This window comes from Ostrea edulis, chromosome 5, assembly GCF_947568905.1.
Source record: "Ostrea edulis chromosome 5, xbOstEdul1.1, whole genome shotgun sequence".
NCBI classification, from domain to species: Eukaryota; Metazoa; Mollusca; class Bivalvia; order Ostreida; family Ostreidae; genus Ostrea; species Ostrea edulis.
This window is the reverse complement of record NC_079168.1, coordinates 27,698,643-27,723,107: the sequence shown is the minus strand read 5'-3', so window position 1 is coordinate 27,723,107 and position 24,465 is coordinate 27,698,643. Positions and strand designations below refer to the sequence as shown.

The 24,465-nt window shown below is 37.2% G+C and overlaps 2 protein-coding genes across 2 annotated transcripts in view; one reads left to right on the top strand and one right to left on the bottom strand.

Annotated features, from left to right (window-relative positions):
- Positions 1 to 1,188: 1,188 nt before the first annotated feature.
- Positions 1,189 to 9,611, top strand: LOC125651995 (peroxisomal sarcosine oxidase-like). Its single transcript, XM_048880865.2, has 8 exons — positions 1,189 to 1,333; positions 2,839 to 2,990; positions 4,071 to 4,284; positions 4,887 to 5,069; positions 5,338 to 5,475; positions 8,003 to 8,152; positions 8,943 to 9,018; positions 9,136 to 9,611. The coding sequence occupies exons 1-8, from the start codon at positions 1,232 to 1,234 to the stop codon at positions 9,261 to 9,263; spliced, it is 1,143 nt and encodes a 380-aa protein (XP_048736822.2). The 5' UTR covers positions 1,189 to 1,231; the 3' UTR covers positions 9,264 to 9,611.
- Positions 9,612 to 14,022: 4,411 nt separating this feature from the next.
- Positions 14,023 to 24,465, bottom strand: part of LOC125651990 (threonine--tRNA ligase 1, cytoplasmic-like) — a 48,809-nt gene continuing 38,366 nt past the window's right edge. Inside the window, exons 13-18 of the mRNA XM_056166034.1 lie at positions 20,945 to 21,022; positions 20,758 to 20,858; positions 15,849 to 15,956; positions 15,603 to 15,675; positions 15,041 to 15,155; positions 14,023 to 14,613 (exon numbers count right to left, since the gene is read on the bottom strand). Of these exons, the coding sequence (XP_056022009.1) occupies positions 14,462 to 14,613; positions 15,041 to 15,155; positions 15,603 to 15,675; positions 15,849 to 15,956; positions 20,758 to 20,858; positions 20,945 to 21,022 (627 nt within the window). The 3' untranslated portion in view covers positions 14,023 to 14,461. The remainder of the gene's footprint in view (positions 14,614 to 15,040; positions 15,156 to 15,602; positions 15,676 to 15,848; positions 15,957 to 20,757; positions 20,859 to 20,944; positions 21,023 to 24,465) is intronic.

Sequence of the window (24,465 nt, the reverse complement as noted above, 5' to 3'; positions counted from 1 at the left end):
TATATAAACAAAATCTTTTAAAATCTTCTCAAGAATCACCGGGTCATATGAGTGGATATTTAACTGAAAGATTCTTGACATAGAGTAGATTTGAATTTGTTCAGCTCATGGACCCCGGGGGTAGGGTGGGGCCAAATTAGGGGATCAAAGTTTTTCAAGCCGATCTAGTGGTAGAGCGTTGGCTCCGCATGCGGAAGGTCTGGGTTCGAATCCCGACCGCGACAAACCTGAGTCGTTAAAACAGGTAGTGCAAGTTCCATCGTCAAACACTCGGCATCAGGTCCTCGGAAATGACTTTAAAACGGATGTCCAGTGTCACTGTAGGTGTGTCACGCTAAAGACCCCTCACTGCTCTTAGCGCCGAGTATAGCCCTTCACCACTATTGGTGACGTCTCTATATGAGTGAAAAATTCTCAAGAGGGGAGTTACGCAAGATACAAGATAAAATACAATCTTCATTAGGTCCACTGGGCCAATTTCAAACTTGATACAAATCATCCTTAGGTGAAGGGGATTCAAGTTTGTTTCAATGAAGGGCCATACCCCCTTCAAAAAAGAGGTAATTACAAAATGCAAAAATAGGGTGGGGTCATCTAAAGATCTTCGTCTCAAGAACCATTGGGCCAGAAAAACTGAACCAAGCTGCTTGTATAATGATAGTTTTACTCAACCTAGACTATTGCTAAGAACTGCTGCTCAAGTGAGAATGTGGACCATGACCCTCTTGCTTTGATGTCCCATAAAATTTCTCACAAAGTAAACTGGCATTAAATGAAGGAAATTGCTCGAATGAATTTGAATACTGACATTGAATGAAAGTTTTGACATTTTCAGATTAATTATTCAAACCAGAGAGCATTTCATAATAAGCATGACTAAGTTCACCACATAGATAAACTATTTATGTATGTTTAATAATTGTACATCGTTTTACGAGTTCTGTTAGTTGAAACGATTTTTTTTTTTATAAAGCTAGGTACCCTAAATCGCTAGGATACCGTGACTGATAAAATTTACGTTGAACATATTGTTCACAAATGAAATAGATGTAAATTGTTATGTGTGTATAAATCACTGTGTACAATGTGAAATGAAGTGTAAAGAAACTGATATACTAATTGCTTCAGAAGGGCGGAGCGCAGAGGTTACCTTGTGAGGCATGTGTTTAAATTGTATAATTCACTCCCTGGTTGTTCTCCATCCGTGTCAGAATTTGTGTCGAAGTGCGGGATGGCTGTGTATGATGTTGTAGTTGTGGGGGCTGGAATTGAAGGGTCAGCCACGGCCTACAACCTCGCCAAGAATGGTCAGAAAACGCTGCTGGTGGAACAGGTAAATTCATCTTAATATCTTCTCATCTCAGGTAAGACTTTCCAATTTACAACACCTGAACTGAAATTACGGAAGCCCTTTAAAATTAAAACTGCCTTCAAAAGCCTCAGTCACACCGGGTCGCACGATTAAAAAACCATGTAATTGGTGTTGATTTAGTCGAGTTATGATGAATGTTCAGTTCAATTGATTGATTGATTGTATCTTGCTTAACGTCTCGCTCGAGAATTTTTCACTCATATGGAGACGTCACCAAGACTGGTGAAGAGCTTCAAATTTAGGCCTATGCTCGGCGCCTACTGTCATTGAACAGTGAGGGTCCTTTAGCGTGCCACACCTACTGTGACAAGGGACATTCGTATTTAAGATCATCTCCGAGGACCCGTGACATTCACACTTGATGCCGAGCGTTTGGTGATGGAACTGTCACTACCTGTTTTAACGACTTAGGTGTGTCGCGGCCGGGATTCGAACCCCGGCCTACCGCATGCGGGGCGAACGTTCTAACCTCTCGGCCACTGCGGCGGTTTGTTCAGTTCAAATCGTACCCATTGCCCATTAAATTGCAATTGCAAGCTCCTTCCAGAGGAATATTGGTGGAACCTCTTTATACGATTGGTGGCTCCTTCACGGTCAATCAACTTGAGAACATCGATGAACAATAAGACAAATACAGTCATTTGATTACTTAATGGTAATGGCCAGTGATTGGTCGCACGATAGATCGTGGTGGCCAGTGGTTGGTCGCACGATATATCGTGATGGCCAGTGATTGGTCGGACGATAGATCGTGATGACATGCGATTGGTTGCACGATAGATCATGGTGACATGCGATTGGTCTCACGATAGCTAATGGTTACATGCGATTGGTTGCATGATAGATCATGGTGTATGCTCTTTATCTTAATATTGAATGAGGAAGATAATCTCACATTTAAAAAAAAATGATTTTTTAAATTAAAATTCAAAAACTTACTATGTGATGAAGGTTAATCAGAAAATCAAAAACGAATTTACTTCCTATAGTGATTATTGTAACGAATCAATGGTAGCCAAATTAGGATTACGGAATTTTAAAATCTACATCAATCCAAATTAGATTCACGAATTTCAAAACTCTCAAAACAATGTCCACAAATTTTCGACGCTTTTCTCCCCTTAATCTTTGTTCTGAGTTACGTATATGTTTCCTAGCAGCAAACATGCTGTCACTTACAGACCCAATACTGATAGCACAACCTGTCAGGGAACCACTTATAATCTAGCAGTTCCAAAGATTCGAACATGACAAACGGCCATCATAAGCTTACGTCTGATTCACTCGTTATTAGTCGCGTGTTCTTCCCGCGATTCCACATCTTTTTTGTCGCAGATTGGTCGTAATTTTATCAATAGGTTGTGGTGACAAGCATTGATACCATGATGAATCGTGTCGACCTGCATCTCACTGTACAATCAATCGCTGTGTGACTGGGGCTTTTAGACATAAAGCATTTGTTTTAGTTCCCACTGCCCCACAGTCGAGGAAGTTCCCATGGACAGAGCAGAATCACACGTGTGGCGTACGGAACAGACGATCATTATGCCATCATGATGAAAGAAGGCGGGAATCTGTGGCGGGAACTTGAGCGAGAGTCTGGAACTCCCCTTTTCTTGTAATTAGAATCATTGCAACTAAATGAGTACGGATAAACTTGCTATATATCTACTGCTATCAATAAGTGTGGAGCATTCTTAGCATTCAGTACACTGAAATTTACGTTAATTTTGTTAATTAAACAAATGTAAATGAATAACTTACTTGTTTGTATATTCTTATGAATCAGAGTTTATAATCAAAAGTTTCTTCATGAGAAGAAAAATCTCTTACATTGCATACGTGGCCTTTAACTCGACATTTAGATACATCGACGATGTTTTATCTTTAACAATAATCATTTTCATTCAGATGTCGATTCGATGTATACCTGTGAACTCGAAATAAAAGATATCACAGAGTCCTTCACATCTGCTTCGTATTAAGATATTTTATTTTAAAAAAAATGTTAACGGCAAACTGACAACTCAACTGTATGACAAACGAGATGATTTCAGCATCTCCATCTTCAACTTCCCATATTTATGTAGCAATATTCCATTATCACCAGCATATGGTTTTTATATCTCTCAACTGACTCGATACATAAGAGCTTGTTCTGCGTATGATCAGTTTTTAAATCGAGGCAGGCTACTGGCAAAGAAGTTTCAACAGTCTTGTTTAAAGTCAGCATTGCACAAATTTTATGGTCGTTATCATAATGATCTAGTTTGCCTATACAACATATCATTGGATCAAATACTCTCTGACGTGTTTCATACCAATTGTTAGGCCGTTCTTGGCACACTGATTTTAACTGCGGATTGCTCCGTTTGCCTGATCAAGATATAGGGTTCACGGCGGGTGTGACCGGTCGACATGGGATGCTTACTCCTCCTAGGCACCTGATCTCACCTCTGGTATATCCATCTCTGGTCATCTTCGCTAGCCAAGGGTTTACGATCTGATCCGCTTCTCTACAACAGAGCGGATCGTAAAGCCTTGGCTAGCGAAGATGATCTCTGGTATATCCAGGGGTCCGTGTTTACCCAACTCTTTCATTTGTATTCCTTGTAGGAGTTATGAGATTGATTACTGTTCGTTATCTTCACCTTTCACTTATCAAAAAATGGATTATTACTCGTATATTCCTGTTTAGGAACTGTGGTTGTCTCGCTGTGGGAAAGCCGGATCATCCTTTTATCAATGGTACAATATCATCACTGTCACGACATGGAATAAAACATGATGTCCTACAGTGCGGTGATTTGATGGACAGGTACCCGATGTTGTCGATGCCGTCCGATCACATTGGGGTGCTGGACCACAGTGGCGGAGTGCTATGGGCGGATAAAGCTCTACAGTCTTTCCAGGTGACTGAATAATAAACTCATAATGATGAAAATATTCAGGGTAGGTGCCGTGTAGTTATGGTTTCTTATACTTAATTTTCTCATCTGTGACCTTTAGCAATGGCTAGTATTCCTACACAGTGACTGTAAATAGATAAACTAAAACTTCGCGTGATCTAAAAAGAAGAGCAGAACATCGTGGTGTTTACATGTGAATTAGAGCAGAACACCGTGGTGTTTACATGTGAATTAGAGCAGAACACCGTGGTGTTTACATGTAAATTAGGATGTCGTCACGGATATTGGAAACGAATAATTCACGATACAAAAGTTACATATAAAACTAACCTTCTATTGTTCGGTTTTTGAAAACCACAATGACTTTCTATGAAAAATCGACAATTTGAATCTCTTATGAAATAAGCATTGCTGGCAGACGCGTGTTCCTGCAGGCTGTCTTCGTTGATACCTTACGAGAAAGCAGAACTTCCTTGAAGTGATAACTTTTTTTAGTAACCGCCATACATTGTACCTCAGCGATCTCTGGTACCATTTGATATCTATATACATGTAGTTGTAAATATTCCAATTCAGTAAAAAATCCTGCTTATTTCTTATTTCAGAAAATGTACGTTCAACGTGGCGGAGAATTACGAGACGGCGAAGAAGTGACCGATATTTTACCGGGTTTAGTCATCACGATTATGACGTCGAAAAGTCAATACAAAGCGAAAAACCTTGTCCTGACAGTGGGACCATGGGCAACCAAACTCCTGCCTCGACTTGGCATTCACATTCCACTAGAGGTAAAAGTGCCGAAAAGTTTTAACTTAATTTTTCGAAGCTTTTATGGCTAATGAGAAAATTATGTTTTGAATAGTTGCTAAATGCTAAAATTTCAGAAAATATTGGTACTTCATACAGGACACATTTCTAAAAAAAAAAAGCCCGTTAGTGCATTTGTTATGCACCATTAGAATGGTTTTTAAATTTAGATTCGTCTTCCATGAAGCCTTCCCTAATTCCGCCTGTTTGACATCCTGACATAAATGTGTTTATTGTATGGTTTTTCAGACGGTTTTGATTCCCGTGTATTATTGGAAGGAGAAACAGAAAGGCGAGTTTTCGTCCGATCATTTCCCTACATTTATTCACAATGAAGATACCCATGTGTATGCACTCCCAAGCCTCGAATATCCAGGACATGTAAAAGTAAGTTATCATCTGAAGTTTCTTGGCACACTAATTTTGACTACGGATAACTCATTTTATACCTATCTAGATATAGGGCTCACGGCGGATGTGACCGTTCGACAGGGGATGTTTACTTCTCCCAGGCACTTGATCCCACCTCTGGTATATGCAGGGGTCCGTGTTTGCCCTACTATCTATTTTGTATTGCTTATTGGAGTTATGAGATTGATCACTCTTCGTTATCTTCACCTTTCATCTATCAAAAGGAATCTTATGATTATGGTATGATTACCTTTCCCCTAGGCTAGACTTCTTTCATTCTATTCAGTTCGTCGCAGTCGCAAGCTATCCAGTTTATAACATTCTTCAGGAATATTCTTCATATGATTGTGCAACAAAACCAACTGTTTGTGGTACTCTACATGTGTGTTCTGTAGTCACTAATCAGTATAGCTATTGTCTGTCTGTAGTCACTAATCAGTATAGTTATTGTCTGTCTGTAGTCACTAATCAGTATAGCTATTGTCTGTCTGTAGTCACTAATCAGTATAGCTATTGTCTGTCTGTAGTCACTAATCAGTATAGCTATTGTCTGTCTGTAGTCACTAATCAGTATAGCTATTGTCTGTCTGTAGTCACTAATCAGTATAGCTATTGTCTGTATGTAGTCTCTAATCAGTATAGCTATTGTCTGTCTGTAGTCACTAATCAGTATAGCTATTGTCTGTCTGTAGTCACTAATCAGTATAGCTATTGTCTGTCTGTAGTCACTAATCAGTATAGCTATTGTCTGTCTGTAGGTCTGTAGTCACTAATCAGTATAGCTATTGTCTGTCTGTAGTCACTAATCAGTATAGTTATTGTCTGTCTGTAGTCACTAATCAGTATAGCTATTGTCTGTCTGTAGTCAGTAATCAGTATAGCTATTGTCTGTCTGTAGTCACTAATCAGTATAGCTATTGTCTGTCTGTAGTCACTAATCAGTATAGCTATTGTCTGTCTGTAGTCACTAATCAGTATAGCTATTGTCTGTCTGTAGTCACTAATCAGTATAGCTATTGTCTGTCTGTAGTCACTAATCAGTATAGCTATTGTCTGTATGTAGTCACTAATCAGTATAGCTATTGTCTGTCTGTAGTCAGTAATCAGTATAGTTATTGTCTATCTGTAGTCACTAATCAGTATAGCTATTGTCTGTCTGTAGTCACTAATCAGTATAGCTATTGTCTGTCTGTAGTCACTAATCAGTATAGTTATTGTCTGTCTGTAATCACTAATCAGTATAGCTATTGTCTGTCTGTAGTCACTAATCAGTATAGCTATTGTCTGTCTGTAGTCAGTAATCAGTATAGCTATTGTCTGTCTGTAGTCACTAATCAGTATAGCTATTGTCTGTCTGTAGTCACTAATCAGTATAACTATTGTCTGTCTGTAGTCACTAATCAGTATAGCTATTGTCTGTCTGTAGTCACTAATCAGTATAGCTATTGTCTGTCTGTAGTCACTAATCAGTATAGCTATTGTCTGTCTGTAGTCACTAATCAGTATAGCTATTGTCTGTCTGTAGTCAGTAATCAGTATAGTTATTGTCTGTCTGTAGTCAGTAATCAGTATAGCTATTGTCTGTCTGTAGTCACTAATCAGTATAGCTATTGTCTGTCTGTAGTCACTAATCAGTATAGCTATTGTCTGTCTGGTGTCACTAATTAGTATAGCTATTGTCTGTCTGTAGGTCTCTATCACACAATGGACCAGTTACGGACCCTAGTATTATATTTATGCCCCAATTCAAAGAAGAGGGGCATATTGCTTTGCACCTGTCGGTTGGTCGACCACCTGTTGTCCGCTCAATATCTTGAGAACCATTCACTTGATCATAATAATATTTCATATGTGGGTTAGTTATGAGTAGAAGAGGACCTGTATTGTTTTTCAAGTCAAAGGTCAATCTACTCTGGACATAGGAATATACTGTCTGCTCAATATCTTGAGAACCCTTTGCTTGACAGACATCAAACTTGGTACACTGGTATATCTTTAGAAGATGACCCCTAGTGATTTTGAGGTCACATGGTCAAAGGTCAAACTGGACATTGGAATATACTGTCCGCTCAATATCTTGAGAACCCTTTGCTTGACAGACATCAAACTTGGTACACTGGTATATCTTTAGAAGATGACCCCTAGTGATTTTGAGGTCACATGGTCAAAGGTCAAACTGGACATTGGAATATACTGTCCGCTCAATATCTTGAGAACCCTTTGCTTGACAGACATCAAACTTGATACACTGGTACATCTTCAGGAAAACATGACCCCTATTGATTTTGAGGTCATGTGGTCAATCCACTCTTGACAGGAATTTTAAAGATATTGTCTGCCTCAATATTTTGAATTGATGATACTACTATGAATTAAATGATGTGTGTATAACCCTTTTAAATTTTGCACCATAGGGGCATATTTTTTTGGTCTTGTTATTATCTGTCTATAGTGCTAATATTATGATCCTCTTATAGTACATTGACTGCATGTCTAAATATAGGTCTGTCATCATGATGGTCCCATTGCGGACCCTGATAGTAGGGACAAGGCAGACACCCAGGCGATTATGAAACTGATGCAGCAGTACGTGACCAGATACATGCCTAGTCTGGAGACCACGCCCTCCATTACTGAAACCTGCATATACACGGTAACACTGTCTCCTAAACCACGCCCTCCATTACTGAGACAGGGGGTCTGGATTCTACATATTTTATAGGGCTTGAAATATGTCTCCTATTTAGTCATTTGTACTATTTTCTATCATATTTTATAAGTTGAAATTAATAAAATGACGCCAATTTTAAGGGTTTTTGGAAAAAAAAAAAAGTTCTCCCAATACAGTAATTCATGAAATCAAAATATTTTGTTATTTATTTCTCCGGGAGTGGAAGAAATTATTGCCCCTTTTATCGTTTAGTACATTTTTCTAAAAATGATACCACGATTTACCTTAAATTTGAAAATTTTAAAGGGGGGGGGGCGCCGACTGCGCCCCCCTTAAATCCGCCGTTGGTGTTCATCTCCATTGAAGGAGTCGTGTGTAAATCTTGAAATAGAGCTCTAGGATTCCAATGTGTCATTTATGACCGTTTATACGTTCAATGTATACAACATTTCGTTTCTTTCCTTGATATGAATTAAATGAGTGGGAAACATTCACACACGTGCTACAAAGTTGCGAGAAATTTCCATGTTAACAAATCCTTGTCGCGTATATCGTGAATATACATGTATAAAAAAGACATGTTGATGTAGGTACGGACATCAAGTTTTTCTAATCCCAGTCGCTCACCCTGAAAATGCCGTTAGCAAGTGCCGTCTCTAGATTCGTTCTCCATTCATAGTTAGTGCAGTAGGAAGTCGACGTTTTCCGTGACGCCGTACAAGTTAGTTGGAGATTTGAACTCGAATGAAATTCCTCGATATTTCACTTTCAGAAAACACCGGACAGACAGTTTGTGTTGGATCGTCATCCTACCCATAAAAACATCATCATAGGAGCAGGGTTTTCAGGTATACTGTAACTATTTATAAACACATCCCACAGGTAACTATACAGTATACATAAACACACCATCCATGTGTTTCATAACACAATCTAAATGAAAAAAAACTTTTTTCTTTTGACAGGTCACGGATTTAAATTGTCTCCTGTAGTAGGGAAAGTCTTATGCGAGCTGGTAATGGATAAAACGCCTTCATACGACCTCTCTCCCTGTCGAATCGGCCGTTTCCCGCAGTCTAAATCACATCTGTAGAACTAAAAACGGGACATCATAGATAGAAAACATTAATTTTTTTTTAAAATTATCGTGTTCATGATCGTTGTTCGAGATGAGAGTTTAGTAATACCAGTCTTTATTAAAAATTTAAGTGTTTGTTATTTTTTAAAATGGGTAAAACCATTCTGAAACTAGATCAAGTAGACAAAATATCTTGCGGGAAATATATCCCCCTAAAATAGCTAAAAATGATTGATTCTAAGAATTCGTGCTCCTGTTGCCAAGGAAGTGAATGTCCTTGGATACCAGACCAGTAATGCTCTAAAATCATTTTCATGTTTGTTTTGTATTTAGTGGGATAAAATGAAATATATATTAACAGCTTCTGAAATTTTACTTTCCATGAAATGCTTGATGTATGCTGATTTTGATACATTCAACAGTTGAGTACCTGCATGTGTATGGAGATGTAATGGACCTCATTTTAACAGTTGAGGTGCCTGTATGTATATAAAGTGGTTATGAACCTCATTTCAACAGTTGAGGTGCCTGCATGTATATGCAGTGGTAATGAACCTCATTTCAACAGTTGAGTACATTATATGAAGTGGTAATGAACCTCATTTTAGCAGTTGAGGTACCTGCATGTATATGAAGTGGTAATGAACCTCAATTCAACAGTTGAGTACAATCATGTATATGAAGTGGCAATGAACCTCATTTCAACAGTTGAGTACATTGGTTCTTGAGAAGATTTTCTACCTATATATTTGCATGTAAAACTTTGATCCCCTATTGTGGCCCCATCCAATCTAATTAAAATTAGATGTTAGATCCGCTCACATACTCGCTACACAAATGAGTATGTGAGCGGATCTAACATATACATGTAATTCTAATTAGAATGGGCCCCATCCTACCCCTGGGGGCCATGATTTTAACAAACTTGAATCTGCACAAATTCGGGATGCTTTCAAGTAAATTTCTTCTTGAGAAGATTTTCCCTATATATATTTGCAGGTGAAAATTTTATCCCCTATTGTGGTCCATCCTACTCATGGGGGCCATGATTTTTACAAACTTGAATCTGCTCTGTCAAAAAGCTTCATGCTATGTAAACTTCTTTGGCCCAATGGTTCTGGAGAAAAATTTTAAAGATTTTTTTCTATATATTAGTATGTAAAACTTTGATCCCCTATTGTGGCCCCAGACCTACCCCCCCGGGAGCCATGATTTGAACAAACTTGAACCTGCACTATATCAGAAAGCTTTCATATAAATCTCAGCTTTTCTAGCCTAGTGGTTTTTGAGGTTTTTAAATGACCCCACCCTATTTTTGTGATTATCTCCCCTTTGAAGGGGAAATGGCCCCTCATTTGAACAAAATTGAAAGCCCTTCACCCAGGGATGCTTTGTGCCAAGATTGGTCGAAATTGGCCCAGTGGTTTTGGAGAAGATGAAAATGTGAAAAGTGTACAACGACAACAATGGACAAATAGTAGCCAAGCTGATTTAATGGTTATATACCGAGTTTTAATGGCGACTATAGCTCTTAACAGCTTTCATATGTATTTCTGTTGCAGGTTGTCAAGCCACTTTTGGTCTAAAAAATTTAGGATTATAGGAATTTGTTTTGCACTTTATATGGCAAATATAGGGAATTTTACAGCAGATTTCTAGGAATAAATAGGGTTTTTATTAAAGAATTTGTATAAAAGTTTATTGTAACTGCATAAAAATCTAGCAAGCATAGTATCTTACTGGAGAAGAAATAACATTAAACATACACAAAGACCAAATCCTTTCAGATGTGGACAGTTTCCTATCTAGCTGCAATAATGTAGCCCTCTCTGATTTTTTTTTTTTTTTTTTTTTTTTTTTAGGGAGAGGGCTACAACTCCTTAGGATCTCCGTAATTGTGCAAATGCGGGAGTGATTCACTCCCGCAACATTTGCGCTCATTCTAAAAATTTCCTGACTTTCTTTACGTAAATAAAATGATATTCTATGTTTCTTAGTCAATATATAAATTTACAACCTGGAACTTTAGATTTGTGAGGCTCTATTCTACCGTTTTCAACAATTTCGACAAATTCCAATTCCTTGATTCATATTTGTGCGCCATGTTTGATGTACTGAAGTTTCAACTTCCGATTGCCAAGTCATTTGCATATGTCATATAAGGTAGTATTTACATCAATGGACAAGTATGGAGGCAAAAGCTATTTCGTCGGTATTGAAAAGGTTTGAATTAAATATCAAGTTAAAAACCGAACAGCAGAGTGTAAATTCTTTCTGCAACAATATGATTTTCCTTTCTTTGTCGAAGAGGCTCGAGTAACTACATTTTCGCGCTGATTGTCAATGTTTAGGCTTTCATTAGATCCACCTACGAGATCTCGCGATAACAAGCATGGCGGAGCAGACGAAGAATTTTGCATGTTGTACATTATATTTAATGAAAAACACCTTTATTAGACATGCCCGAGCACAAAGTTGGTACTCCATTTGGTGTAAACAACATTTGGGACTAATACACAGAGTTTATTATCGGTTATTCATAAAATTATTTTGCACCATTACGGAGATCCTATGGAATTGTAGCCCTATCCCGAAAACGTCAGAATAAAAAAAAATTGGATAGGGCTACATTATTGCAGCTATTTCCTATCCAATAGAGAGTTCTTATACAATCATATTTATTCTCTTCAGAACAATCTAATTAAAAATCAATATAGCATCAGCACTTGGATTTTTTTTGGGGAGGGGGGGGTCTTTTTTTTATTTTTATTTTTTATCATTTTTGAAAATGGGACGGTCATTTTTTTTTTTGGATATATAGGGCTTTATCTGACTTATAGGGAAAATATAGGAACCTTTAATTTTATAGAAAAATATGGGAATAACAAGAGATGTTTGTAAAACACATACCCCCCCCCCCCCCCACTGGTGCAAAATTGAAAAGGGTTATACAAACACATCATTTAATTGATAGTAGCATCATCAATTAAAAATATTGAGTAGACAATATCTTCCTATGTCAAGAGTGGATTCAGGGATGTGACTGAATTCCTCAAAAATCAGAGGAAAACTGGTCAAAAAGGGAGGAAAACATCTCGCCCTACCTGGAAAAGTATCATTTTCTGCCACTTAAGATCAAATCCAGAGTGTTTCATTTTTTCGAAAATTGAGCAATCAGAGGATTTCCTCTGAAAAGAGGAAAATTCACACCCCTGGGATTGACCATGAACTTTAAAACCCAATAGGGGTCATCTACTCCTTATGCTGTACCAGTGTACTGTACCGAGTTTGATGTCTGTCAAGCAAAGGATTCCCAAGATATTGAACAGAAAGCATATTCCTATTGTAGCGCTTTCGCAACTGAGGGTTTTTTAATTTCAACACTGAACTCCTGGTAGCGGAGTTATATCCAAACGATCGACAAAAGTTTAACTCTGGTAGCGAGGAAAAGTTTAACATATCTGGTAGCGAGTCAGATCTATAGTGACCTGGGCTCGGTCATATAAATTACCAAGTAATAAAATGAAACAACACAAGTGTAAAAGTTTCATTACTTTCATTTGAATTAAACATTGATTTTCTCATAACTCTGAAATATAACAATATTTCTAAAATAGTCACTTGCTAGAATATATAACCAGGGCCCCCAAGATTTCTGGTCAATTCCAATAAATATAAATTATATTTCCAATCAAGAATTTCTATAAAGTTTACCTGGACATTTCTCTAAAAAAACAACATGTCCAAATGGTTCGAATGAAAAGCCAGTGAATTGTCTTGTTACCGTTGACCCAACCTGACGTCAACCTGAATGAACCCGACCCAACGTGACATTATAGTGCTATAGAGGAAGTATTTGATCGACTCAAATATGTACAAATTATCGCATAATCAAGCCACCGGAACACGACAATGTGAAAGTACAAGTAATAAACAAACAAGGTAAAACATACCCCCACTGAAAGAAATGATCACATACGAGTACAAGCATTTGAATAATTGTCACTACAGTTCTTGGTACCTGTAAAAAGAGAAACTATATATATGTATACATATATAAGTATTCTAGGAAATATAACAAGCACATTCGTAGATCGACAATAGGAAATTCGTTACACTATGTCCAGTTTGACCCTTGACCATGTGACCTCAAAATCAGTAGGAGTCATCTTCTCCTGAAGATGTACCAGTGTACCAAGTTTGATGTCTTTCAAGCAAAGGGCTCTCAAGATATTGAGTGGACAGTATATTCCAATGTCCAGTTTGACCCTTGACCTCAAAATCAATAGGGGTCATCCTCTTCTAAAGATATACCAGTGTACCAAGTTTGATGTCTGTCAAGCAAAGGGTTCTCGAGATACTGAGCGGACAGTATATTCCAATGTCCAGTTTGACCCTTGACCATGTGACCTCAAAATCAATAGTGGTCATCTACTTCTTAGGATGTACCAGTGTACAAAGTTTGATGTCTGTCAAGCAAAGGGTTCTCAAGATATTGAGCGGACAGCATATTCCTATGTCCAGAGTAGATTGACCCTTGACCTTTTGACCTGAAAAAACAATAGGGGTCCTCTTCTACTCATAACCAACCCACTTATGAAATATCATTACGATCAAGTGGTGAATGGTTCTCAAGATATTGAGCGGACATGAGGTCTACCGACCAACCGACGTGCAAACCAATATGCCCCTCTTCTTTGAAAGGGTGGGGGGTGGGCACGCGCATAAACAGGGACTTGACACCCTGCTGTTGTTTGAAATAAGATTCCACTCAAAAATTTCATTGTTTATTTCTCTTATACATCAATAAATGAAATCAAAACAGAGAAGTTACGCTCACTAACACTTGGATTCTCAACATCGACAAAGAATTGGATTCCCAATGAACGGCTGAAACCTAAATAGAGGTGTCCTAAATGTTCACTCAGCATGGAGATTACTGCATCATTCAAATAAAACTTAAATAGAGGTGTACTAAATGTTTACTCAGCATGGAGATTACTGCATCATTCACTACTTATACCCTGTCTAACGAATCCCGCATTAATTAATCGTTCCATTCACTAATTCAAGGTTATCCATCCAGCAATTTAAAAAAAAAAAGTCCTTGAATATTTTACGAATTTTCGAAGAAGAGAAGACTTGGTCTGTGTTAAGGCCGATCACAGTCAAGGAAAATAAATAAGTAGCATTGATACAGGGAAATTCTGTCCTCAATCAAACTTCTCTTCGGCATCCAGACACCGCGAGGTCTTGAATTTGGTGAATTTAGCAATGATGTCCTCTAGGCTGTGTTCTCCGTGGACTTTGGTCCCTCTGGTTCTCACATTGGCTGTCTTGTTCTCTAACTCTTTCTCACCCACCACTGAAAAAAGAAACAATAAAATTCATATCGAACATGTCCCACATATTACTGGAGGCGAGAGTGCCTTAGTTTGGCTGACTCAAATATTCACATTGTCAAGGTATAATCCTAAGGCCTACTTGAAACAAATGCATTTTTACAACAATGGCCTATAAATCACTGCTTAATTCATTATTTCCCAAATTTTCAAATGCTTAGTTCTGAAACAATGCATCACATTGAGGGTCTCTCTCTTTGGCATTTTAAATTCGATCAATATACATTGGAAAAACAATTATCTCAAAATATGTGCTTTTGGTTGCTGCAGAAGCAGCGAGTTTCTCATCATCCTGACATGTACCAATGTAATGTGATATGTATCACGTGGTGAAACTGCTATTACTGTCGCCCAATCACCTTATAAGCCGTAGATGTTTTCACAACTCACCTAGAATGAAATTGAACTGAGCTAACTGGGCGTTTCTCACTTTTTTGTTGAGTGTGTTGCCATCATCTACATCTGCCTCGCACATAAACCCTGCATTGTGCAGCAGCTGCTGGACCTGCCAGTACATGTATCAACGATTAATAAACGTAAAAAGTTCACGGCATAATTCAATGTTTAATAAACGTCAAAGTTCACAGAATAATTCAATGTTTAATAACTACAAAGTCCACGACACAATTCAATGTTTAACAAACGTCAAAGTCCACGACACAATTCAATGTTTAATAAACGTCAAAGTCCACGACACAATTCAATGTTTAATAAACGTCAAAGTCCACGACACAATTCAATGTTTAATAACTACAAAGTCCACAGCACAATTCAATGTTTAATGAAGTCAAAAAAGTCCACGACAAAATTCAATGTTTACTGAACGTCAAGGTGGCACAGCACAGAGTGCTAGTCTAAGGTATGAAAGCAAATACACTTTCACTAAAACTCATCTTCATTCAACGTTTGATTTAAAGATGTTTCTTTTAAAACTTAAAAAGTTTAAGTTTACCTGATTTGCATAATCATTAAATGGAGGAGCCACAGGGACGACGATACACTGCCTGGGGGACAGCCAGAACGGCCTGAAAAAGAAAATCACATCTAGAGAGCATTTAAAACAACTCGCCTTCCGTATCTCACATCTAGAGAGCATTTAAAACAACTCGCCTTCCGTATCTCAATGCTGAATGCTTTACTTCCGAATGAAAGTCCAGAGAACACAACCAAACACCCACACTATCAGGTAATGACTTACCACTTCCCCCCGTAGTTTTCACATAAAATGGCGATCATCCTCTCCACAGATCCCAGAACAGCTCTGTGTATCATGACTGGTCTCTTCTTCTCACCCTCTTCTCCACCACTACAACAAACACAAAGAGCGACATTACACACTGTAAACATAGATAATACTATAACACAAAACAAGGTTGCGATAGGTCAGTGGTAGAACGTTTGCTTTGTTATCGGGAGGTTGTGAGCTCGAGGCCTGATCATACCATGACTAGTGTCAAACCTAGTATGTAAACAAAGGTAGTGAACTTTCGGATCGGCTCGGTTCAGGATCTTTAAATTCGGGTTCGGGAATCTTGGTTTGGGTCTATATAGTTATTTAAAAAATCTAATATACAGTTAGAATAAAAAACATTTATTGGATTTTGTTACATTCATTACTCATGGACGTGGACTGTGGTTTAGACTCGACATCCATGGTACTAGAAACAGCATTGTCACTTCTACTTGTTTCCATTTCATGCTTTCAGTATTTTTGTCATTGACAATTTTGATTCTGTGGCATATTTCAATTAAATGAATCTTGATAATATCTTGTATTTCAAATGTGTCTGATAATATCTTGTATTTCAAATGAGTCTGATAATATCTTACATACTGTCATTGTTTTGCCCACAATGCCATCATTTAACAATTAATCAAAATATGCCACATTTGAAGATTTTGATGTCATTTTGTTTAAACAGATTTCTAATAATGATTCTGTCATAAAAACCAGACCTGAACTGAAATACAGAACAAGAGGCCCATGGGCCTAGAATCGCTCTTAAGATACATTGTAGAACAGGCAAAAATTCTCACTAACCAAGATTCATCAATTAAAGGACACATCTCATGTTTTCAAAGTATACAATATTACATGCATTTTGTCTTCTTTATGCTTATAGTAATTAATTCTAATAGTTCGTTCACCGAAATTTTGCGATAATTAACCACAATACAGACTTAAATCTAAGCCCAGATTTCAAAAAGTCAAGTTAATTAGGTAGGTAGTCACGTGGTACAGTGAAGTCACATGCGCCCTTCGGATTGTGAAAGTACTGCGAGATATTATTAAAAACTCAACATTTAGGGGCCCAATTTATTTACCATGGGTAACATTTAAATCGATGTTGACAAATTGTCCGAGTTTTATATGTGCTCGCCACCAGTGCACACATATAACGATGTAAATACCCAAATATAGCGAGTAAAACGTGTATGAAATCGGCAATATTGTGAGTAAATAATGTTTATATGGGTCGCTGTCTACAAACTGTTTGGGGATGTTATTCCTTTATACATCTGTAATTGGCGCTGTTTTTCTAAAATAAACAGTGCAATCATTATTTATTTTTGGATTAGACAAATTATGATACGTTAAATTGTTGACAACTAGGCCCTATGCCAAGCTATTGTCACGCGTGCATTTCGGAAAGAAAGAAAAAGACAACACACACACAAATCAATAAAAATATTCAAATTTAAAGTGGTAATCACATTATTTTATTTTGATAAAGCAATCTTATATTTTTGAATTGTGATCTGCATGTCTTTAGGAAGTACGAAGTGGGAGCACGGCGTTATAGCCTACTGACGCACTCAAGATGCTACGAGTTCAATAAGGAAATAATTTTATAATTCAATTTAAAGTTAGGAAATACAATATTCTATTATTTGTATAATTAAAAGTTCAATTATTTTGTATCTTTAATTTTTGTTTTGTTTTGTAAATCTACCAGTTGGTAGAAGTTACATTGTATCGTCGATATATGTTGTTACAAGGTAAAGGTCAGTTGATCCGAGTGTGTATTGAATTTGAAGAGCAAAACAGAATGTATGCTATATGCCTACCAGTGCTTATAGCTTCAATATATCCATTTTCTCGCAGTTTATCAGGGTCTCTGTCCAAGCGGTGTTTGAAAAGGTGACTGGGTGTGTTTTTTAAGGTAAAGTTCTTGCTCCAACAAAAAAATTATCCATGTCTTTTTTCTCGTACCTTCCTTCGAAAAATTGAAAATTACTCAGTCTAAATCCTTTCTACCGACAACTAGTACACCCGAGCACGGCACAAAACATCTTAATGCATTATTATTTACAAGCCGTTAACGTGATAATTGGTTTTTTGTCGATTAAATCTAATCTGTTTATGAAATGGCTAATAGATGTTTTCAAACCCGAGGGCGCATATGACGGCACACATAATGGCGTGTAAACTAACGAAAGAAAACATGCATATCGCAAGATTTGAATTTCATCGCTTTCAAACTCGAAAACTACGCAAAATATTTCATTTAAAACACATTTAAAGTAGTTTTAGGCATAAAAAGAGTTAATTTTCATGAAAAAATGAAAAGTTAAGAAACATGCGTTGTGTCCTTTAACAAGTTTGATGATGTTAAGTCAAATAGTACCTGAAAATTTAAATGTAACTGTCCAAAAGTAGGTCACGGTGACCTACTTTTGGTCGACACACTGAAGACTCAAGATGCATCAACTGACAAGTCAAATATTATTCAAATATAACCGTCAAATTCCAAAAGACGGCCACAGTGACTTACTTTTTGGTCGACACACTCCAAAGACTCAAGATGCATCAACTGACAAAGTTTGATAATTGAAGTCAAATAGTATCTGAAATATTCAAATATGGCCGTCAAAAATCCAAAAATAGGTCACGGTGACCTACTTTTTAGTCAACACTCTGACGACTCAACATGCATCAACTGACAAAGTTCGATAATTGTAAGTCAAATAGTATCTGAAATATTAAAATATAGCCGTCAAATTCCAAAAGTAGGTCACGGTCAACAAGCTATGAAGACTCAAGATACATCAACTGACAAAGTTTGATGATCCTAGCTTTCATAGTGTCCAAAATATGCATCTAAAATTGAAAATGTGAAATTTGAATGTCTGCAAAATTCTAAAGTAGGTCACTGTGACCTACTTTTTTTATAAATATGTTTCGAGGCCTCTAGACACATCAACTTACAAGGTTTGATGATTCTAAACCTCTCGGTAACTGAAATAACAACCTAAAATGTATTCATAAATGATTAGCCATAAAATTCAGAAAGTAGGTCATGGTGGCATACTTTTCACATGACGCAGTTCAAGGTCCCATGATCCATCAACTGACAACTTTTAATGATCATAGGCTCAAAAGTGTCCAAGATATGCATCAAAATCCATTTAATAATAATTACCTGCGAAATTAAAAAAGTAGGTCACCATGACCTACTTTTGAGACAACATGATATTAGGTCCTAAGATGCATCAACTGACAAAATTTGATGATCCTAGGCCTTATACTAAGCAAAATATCAAAGTTTTAATAAAACAAAATTTAAGGTCAACTTTGAAGTGACCTTGAGACCGCACCCTTTGCCCCAGGATGATGCTTCGAACAATTTTTTATCTACAACCTATCCTCATCCTTATGCATAAGTTTGGTGATAATTTGCCCAGTGGTTCTTGAGAAGAAGATTTTTTAGCAACCATTACTTTTGTTTGCATTTTCCTAATTATCTCCCCTTGTTAAAGGGTCACAACCCTAGTTTTAGTACAAATGAAAGCCCTTGGGCCAAGGATACCCTGTGACAAATTTGACAACAATTGGCCAAGGGGTTCTTGAGATATAGCCCTTTTCCCAAAAAGTTGACACACACCGCACGCCAGACATATGGCCATATGATTAGCTCTTTGAGCCTTCGGCTCAGAAGAGCTAAAAATGGAACCCAACCTGAACAACATGACCCATGGTCTTCGGTTATTTTGGGTACCTGTTGAAGCCCTACTCCTTCACCAAAAAGCTCAGCATTTAAAGAGTAAGAATTATGGATCTTTCGCATATGATTCTAAAAACAGAAGTCCCATGCTGCAGCAGGCATTGGCACATTAAAGAACCCCCACTGCTACAGCCCTGAGCACTATGCAGAGTAAGCACAGGTCGAAATTTTTGGTACTTCACCTACAGCTGGTGACCTCTCAATGAGGGAAAAATTCTTGACAGGACATAACACAAAAAATCGCTAAAACGCATCAATGATGCGTATGGCCGAGTTACAGTTTGGGAAATTATGCACGCTTGCATTCACGAAGTAAAAACATGCACGTATTTAATATAGTTTATAAGTATGAAGCTTTGAATGGCTGCAATAGGTATTTAGTGCGATAATGACCTTGACCTTTGGATTTCAAAAGCAACATGAATCTTGAATGTCATCAGGATTTTAAGTCTGATAAACATGCACCAGCAAGTACATGTATTAAAGTTAGAGGCAAGCTCAAATCTACAGTATATAGTGAAAAAGAGACCTTGAACTTTGACCTTTTGACCTCAAAATAAATAGGAACCTTCCTCTTTTGGATGTGATCATGTTATGTAAGATTCACAAAGATGCCCCTAGTAGTATGAAAGTTAGAGACCGGACAAGCTCAAATCTATGGCATTTAGAGACAAAGTGAACTTGACCTTTGGCCATTTGACCTCAAAAATAAATAGGAACCTTCCTCTTTTGGATGTGATCATGTTATGTAAGTCTCGCAAAGATGCACCAAAACGTAAGAAAGTTAGAGACAGGACAAGCTAATTGTGGACGCCGGACGCCCATCCTTTGCCAATTTAAAAGCCGAGATTTGTGACGCAACTCGGCTAACAAACAACAACAGGACATTATATATAATGCAAACACAGATACCTCTAGAACTCGGCACAATCAATACAGCATAAGACAATAATTAACAAATAAACATACATTCAGAAAGTATTCTCGCGGTACATCTACATATTTCAAAAACTTTCTAAGATATATTTGAAGTATTAGAAAAGATATCCCCAAGCGTTAATGTTAGGAGAAAATTTTGAGCAGTAAAAAACCTGTGCCTACCTGACATAGTGAAGATCGAAGCGTATAGGTAACTGGAAGTCCAGCTGTATGGTGGCACACTGATGGGGCCTCCTCAAGGCATCCATGATGATGATGTCAACCTTCAGAAACCAAACAGAACCTGGGTTAGTAGATAAAAAGGTAATAATGTAAATGTAGAAATGTCGAGAGCTAAATGTGTTGGTACCTTGGGTCCATAAAATGCACCATCACCAGGATTCAGTTCCCACTTGTAACCAGAGGCATCCAAGCTCTCCGACAGTTGCTGAAGAGTATACAAAAAACTGTTTACATGCAGAATTAAATATCAAAAGTTTGAAGCTTTATATGCATTAAAACATTTCTGAAAGTTTTCTTGAACAAGAGGCCCATGGGCCACATCGCTCACCTGAGTCACCTTGGTCCATATCAGAAGATTTTCCATATCTATTTGCATGTAAAACCATAGTCCCTATTATGGCCCCAAACCTACCCCTGGAGGCCATGGTTTTTGCAAACTTGAATCTACACTATGTCAGAAAGCTTTCATGTAAATGTGAACTTCTTTGGCCCAATGGTTCTTGAGAAGAAGATTTTTAAAGATTTTCCCTATATATTTGTATGTAAAACTTTGACCCCCTATTGTGGCCCCATCCGACCCCAGGGGGCCATCATTTTAACAAACTTGAATCTGCACTATATCAGAAAGTTTTCATATAAATCTCAGCTTTTCTGGTTTAGTGGTTCTGGGAAGAAGATTTTTCAAGATTTTTCCTATATATTTGTATGTAAAACTTTGACCCCCTATTGTGGCCCCATCCGACCCCCGGGGGCATAATCTTAACAATTTAGAATCTGCACTATATCAGGAAGCTTTCATATAAATCTCAGCTTTTCTGGCTCAGTGGTTCTTGAGAAGAAGATTTTAAAAGATTTTTCCTATAAATTTGTATGTAAAACTTTGATGCCCCCCTTGAGGCCCCATCCAATCCCCCGGGTCCATGATTTTAACAAACCTGAATCTGCACTATATAAAAAAAAAAAACCCAACCAAACTTTGACCCCCTATTGTGGCCCCATGCGATCCCCGGGGGCCATGATTTTAACAATTTAGAATCTGTACTATACCAGGAAGCTTTCATATAAATCTCAGCTTTTCTGGCTCAGTGGTTCTAGGGAAGAAGATTTTTAAAGATTTTTCCTATATATTTGTATGTAAAACTTTGACCCCCTATTGTGGCCCCATCCGATCCCCGGGGGCCATGATTTTAACAATTTAGAATCTGCATTATATAAGGAAGCTTTCATATAAATCTCAGCTTTTCTGGCTCAGTGGTTATTGAGAAGAAGATTTTTAAAGATTTTTCCTATATATTTGTATGAAAAACTTTGATCCCCTATTGTGGCCCCATCCTACCCCAGGGGGCCATGATTTTTACAATTTAGAATTTGCATTATATAAGGAAGCTTTCATATAAATCTCAGCTTTTCTGGCTCAGTGGTTCTTGAGAAGAAGATTTTTAAAGATTTTTCCTATATATTTGTATGAAAAACTTTGATCCCCTATTGTGGCCCCATCCGACCCCAGGGGGCCATGATTTTAACAAACCTGAATCTGCACTATATCAGAAAGCTTTCATATAAATCTCAGCTTTTCTGGCTCAGTGGTTCTGGGAAGAAGATTTTTCCTATAAATTTGTATGTAAAACTTTGACCCCCTATTGTGGCCCCATCCGACCCCCGGGGGCCATGATTTTAACAATTTAGAATCTGCACTATATCAGGAAGCTTTCATATAAATCTCAGCTTTTCTGGTTCAATGGTTCTTGGGAAGAAGATTTTTAAAGATTTTTCCTATATATTTGTAGGTAAAACTTTGATCCCCTATTGTGGCCCCATCCGACCCCCGGGGGCCATGATTTTAACAATTCAGAATCTGCACTACCTAATAAAGCTTACCTATAAATTTCATCTTTTCTAGCCCAGTGGTTCTTGAGAAGAAGATTTTTTAATGACCCTACCCTATTTTTACCTTTTCTTGATTATCTCCCCTTGGAAGGTGGCCTGGCCCTTTATTTAAACAATTTAGAATTCCCTTTACCTAAGGATGTTTTGTGCCAACTTTGGTTGAAATTGGCCCAGTGGTTGTTGAGAAGAAGTTGAAAATGTGAAAAGTTTACAGACGGACGGACGGACGCCGGAATACGGGTGATCAGAAAAGCTCGCATTTCCGTTGATTGACTTCTTTATTTGTATACAAAGTTGAACACATTACATTTATAGTAAAAAAATAATTCATAATATGAATTTCTGATAAATAAAAAAATGAATAATTTTGTTCATCAAGGTGAAAAATGTGATATTAAGCTTTATAGCTGAATGCATCGTTTACTGACAGTTAAGAGAAAATTGTACACAGGGAAAGTCAATGAAAAAAGTTGATTTACATTGTTTAGCTGTTGTGATTTTTAACACCAATAAGACTAACATGATCTTGCTGTTACCAAGGTTACAAGGTCATAGATTATAGTATGATATGGAAGACCTTGCCATAAGAAATTTACATGCAAAATATGAGAGCTCCATCTTATATAATTCCAAAAGATATTGAATAGGTAAGATTTTTAAAATTAAAAATAGGTCAAACTCCAAGGTCAAGGGGTATAAAATGTTGGTACCCACGGAAAGGTCTTGTCACAGGGAATACTCAATTGTGAAATATCAAAGCTCTGCACTTAATGTTTAAAAGTTATTAGCAAGGTTAAAGTTTCAGACAGAATTATGGAATTACAGAATGACAGACAGGAGAAAAACAATATGCCCCCCCCCCCCCCATCTTTGATCTCGGGGGCATAAAAAAAGAAAAGAAAGCCCCACCTAAACTAGCTCCATATATATTCAATGGGTTATGTTTACTTAAAAGTACAGGTAAACTACGATATCTCAAACTTGTTAGGACCGAAGAAAAACTTCAAGATATCCGAGGGTTCAAGAAATCAAAGTTCACGAATTTTGACACTAATATTGTTTTATGTTACATCTTCTGTTTGACAGGTAAATAAACACACCTAAATTGGTAAAAGTTTTAGTTTTTTAATATGTTTGCAGTATTACTTTTATAATTATTTGATAATGCAACACTTACATTTTACAAATTTTGGTCGTTTTTCGTAGCGATAATCACCATTATCACGTTCAGTTCAGTAATTCTGACACCCGGATCTGTGTTACGTTTTGTAAATGATAAGCCAATTACTGTGATAATTATGAAGATGAAAACGGGAAATAGATATCACTTCCTTGGATTTTGTGCCTTTTTCGACTGCTGTTATAGCCTGGACTTTGTTTCGATTTTATTAATTTTAAGTTTCCTTTTTACACCACTGCCAAATAATCCTACTATTTCCCGGGTTGGACAACGGGTCCTTCGTTAGATTGCTTATCAGACATACTGTATGTTTTGAATTTATACTAAAAATAAGATCCATAATGGTCTTATTTCTTGATTTCTATATCACTTTAGTGTGTTCAGTGTTTATTCTGATCTGTAATAGCATGTGTATGTGTAATACAACAAAATGTAATTCCTATTTCAGGAATTGTCCCCAAGCTGCTTGTTTAATTATCGAGTCATATATGTATATTAGTATGCATTTCATTATCACCTCCAAACACCCAGTCTGCATAATTAGATAAAGCTCCCAAATCAACAGCTTTGGGCTAAAAGGC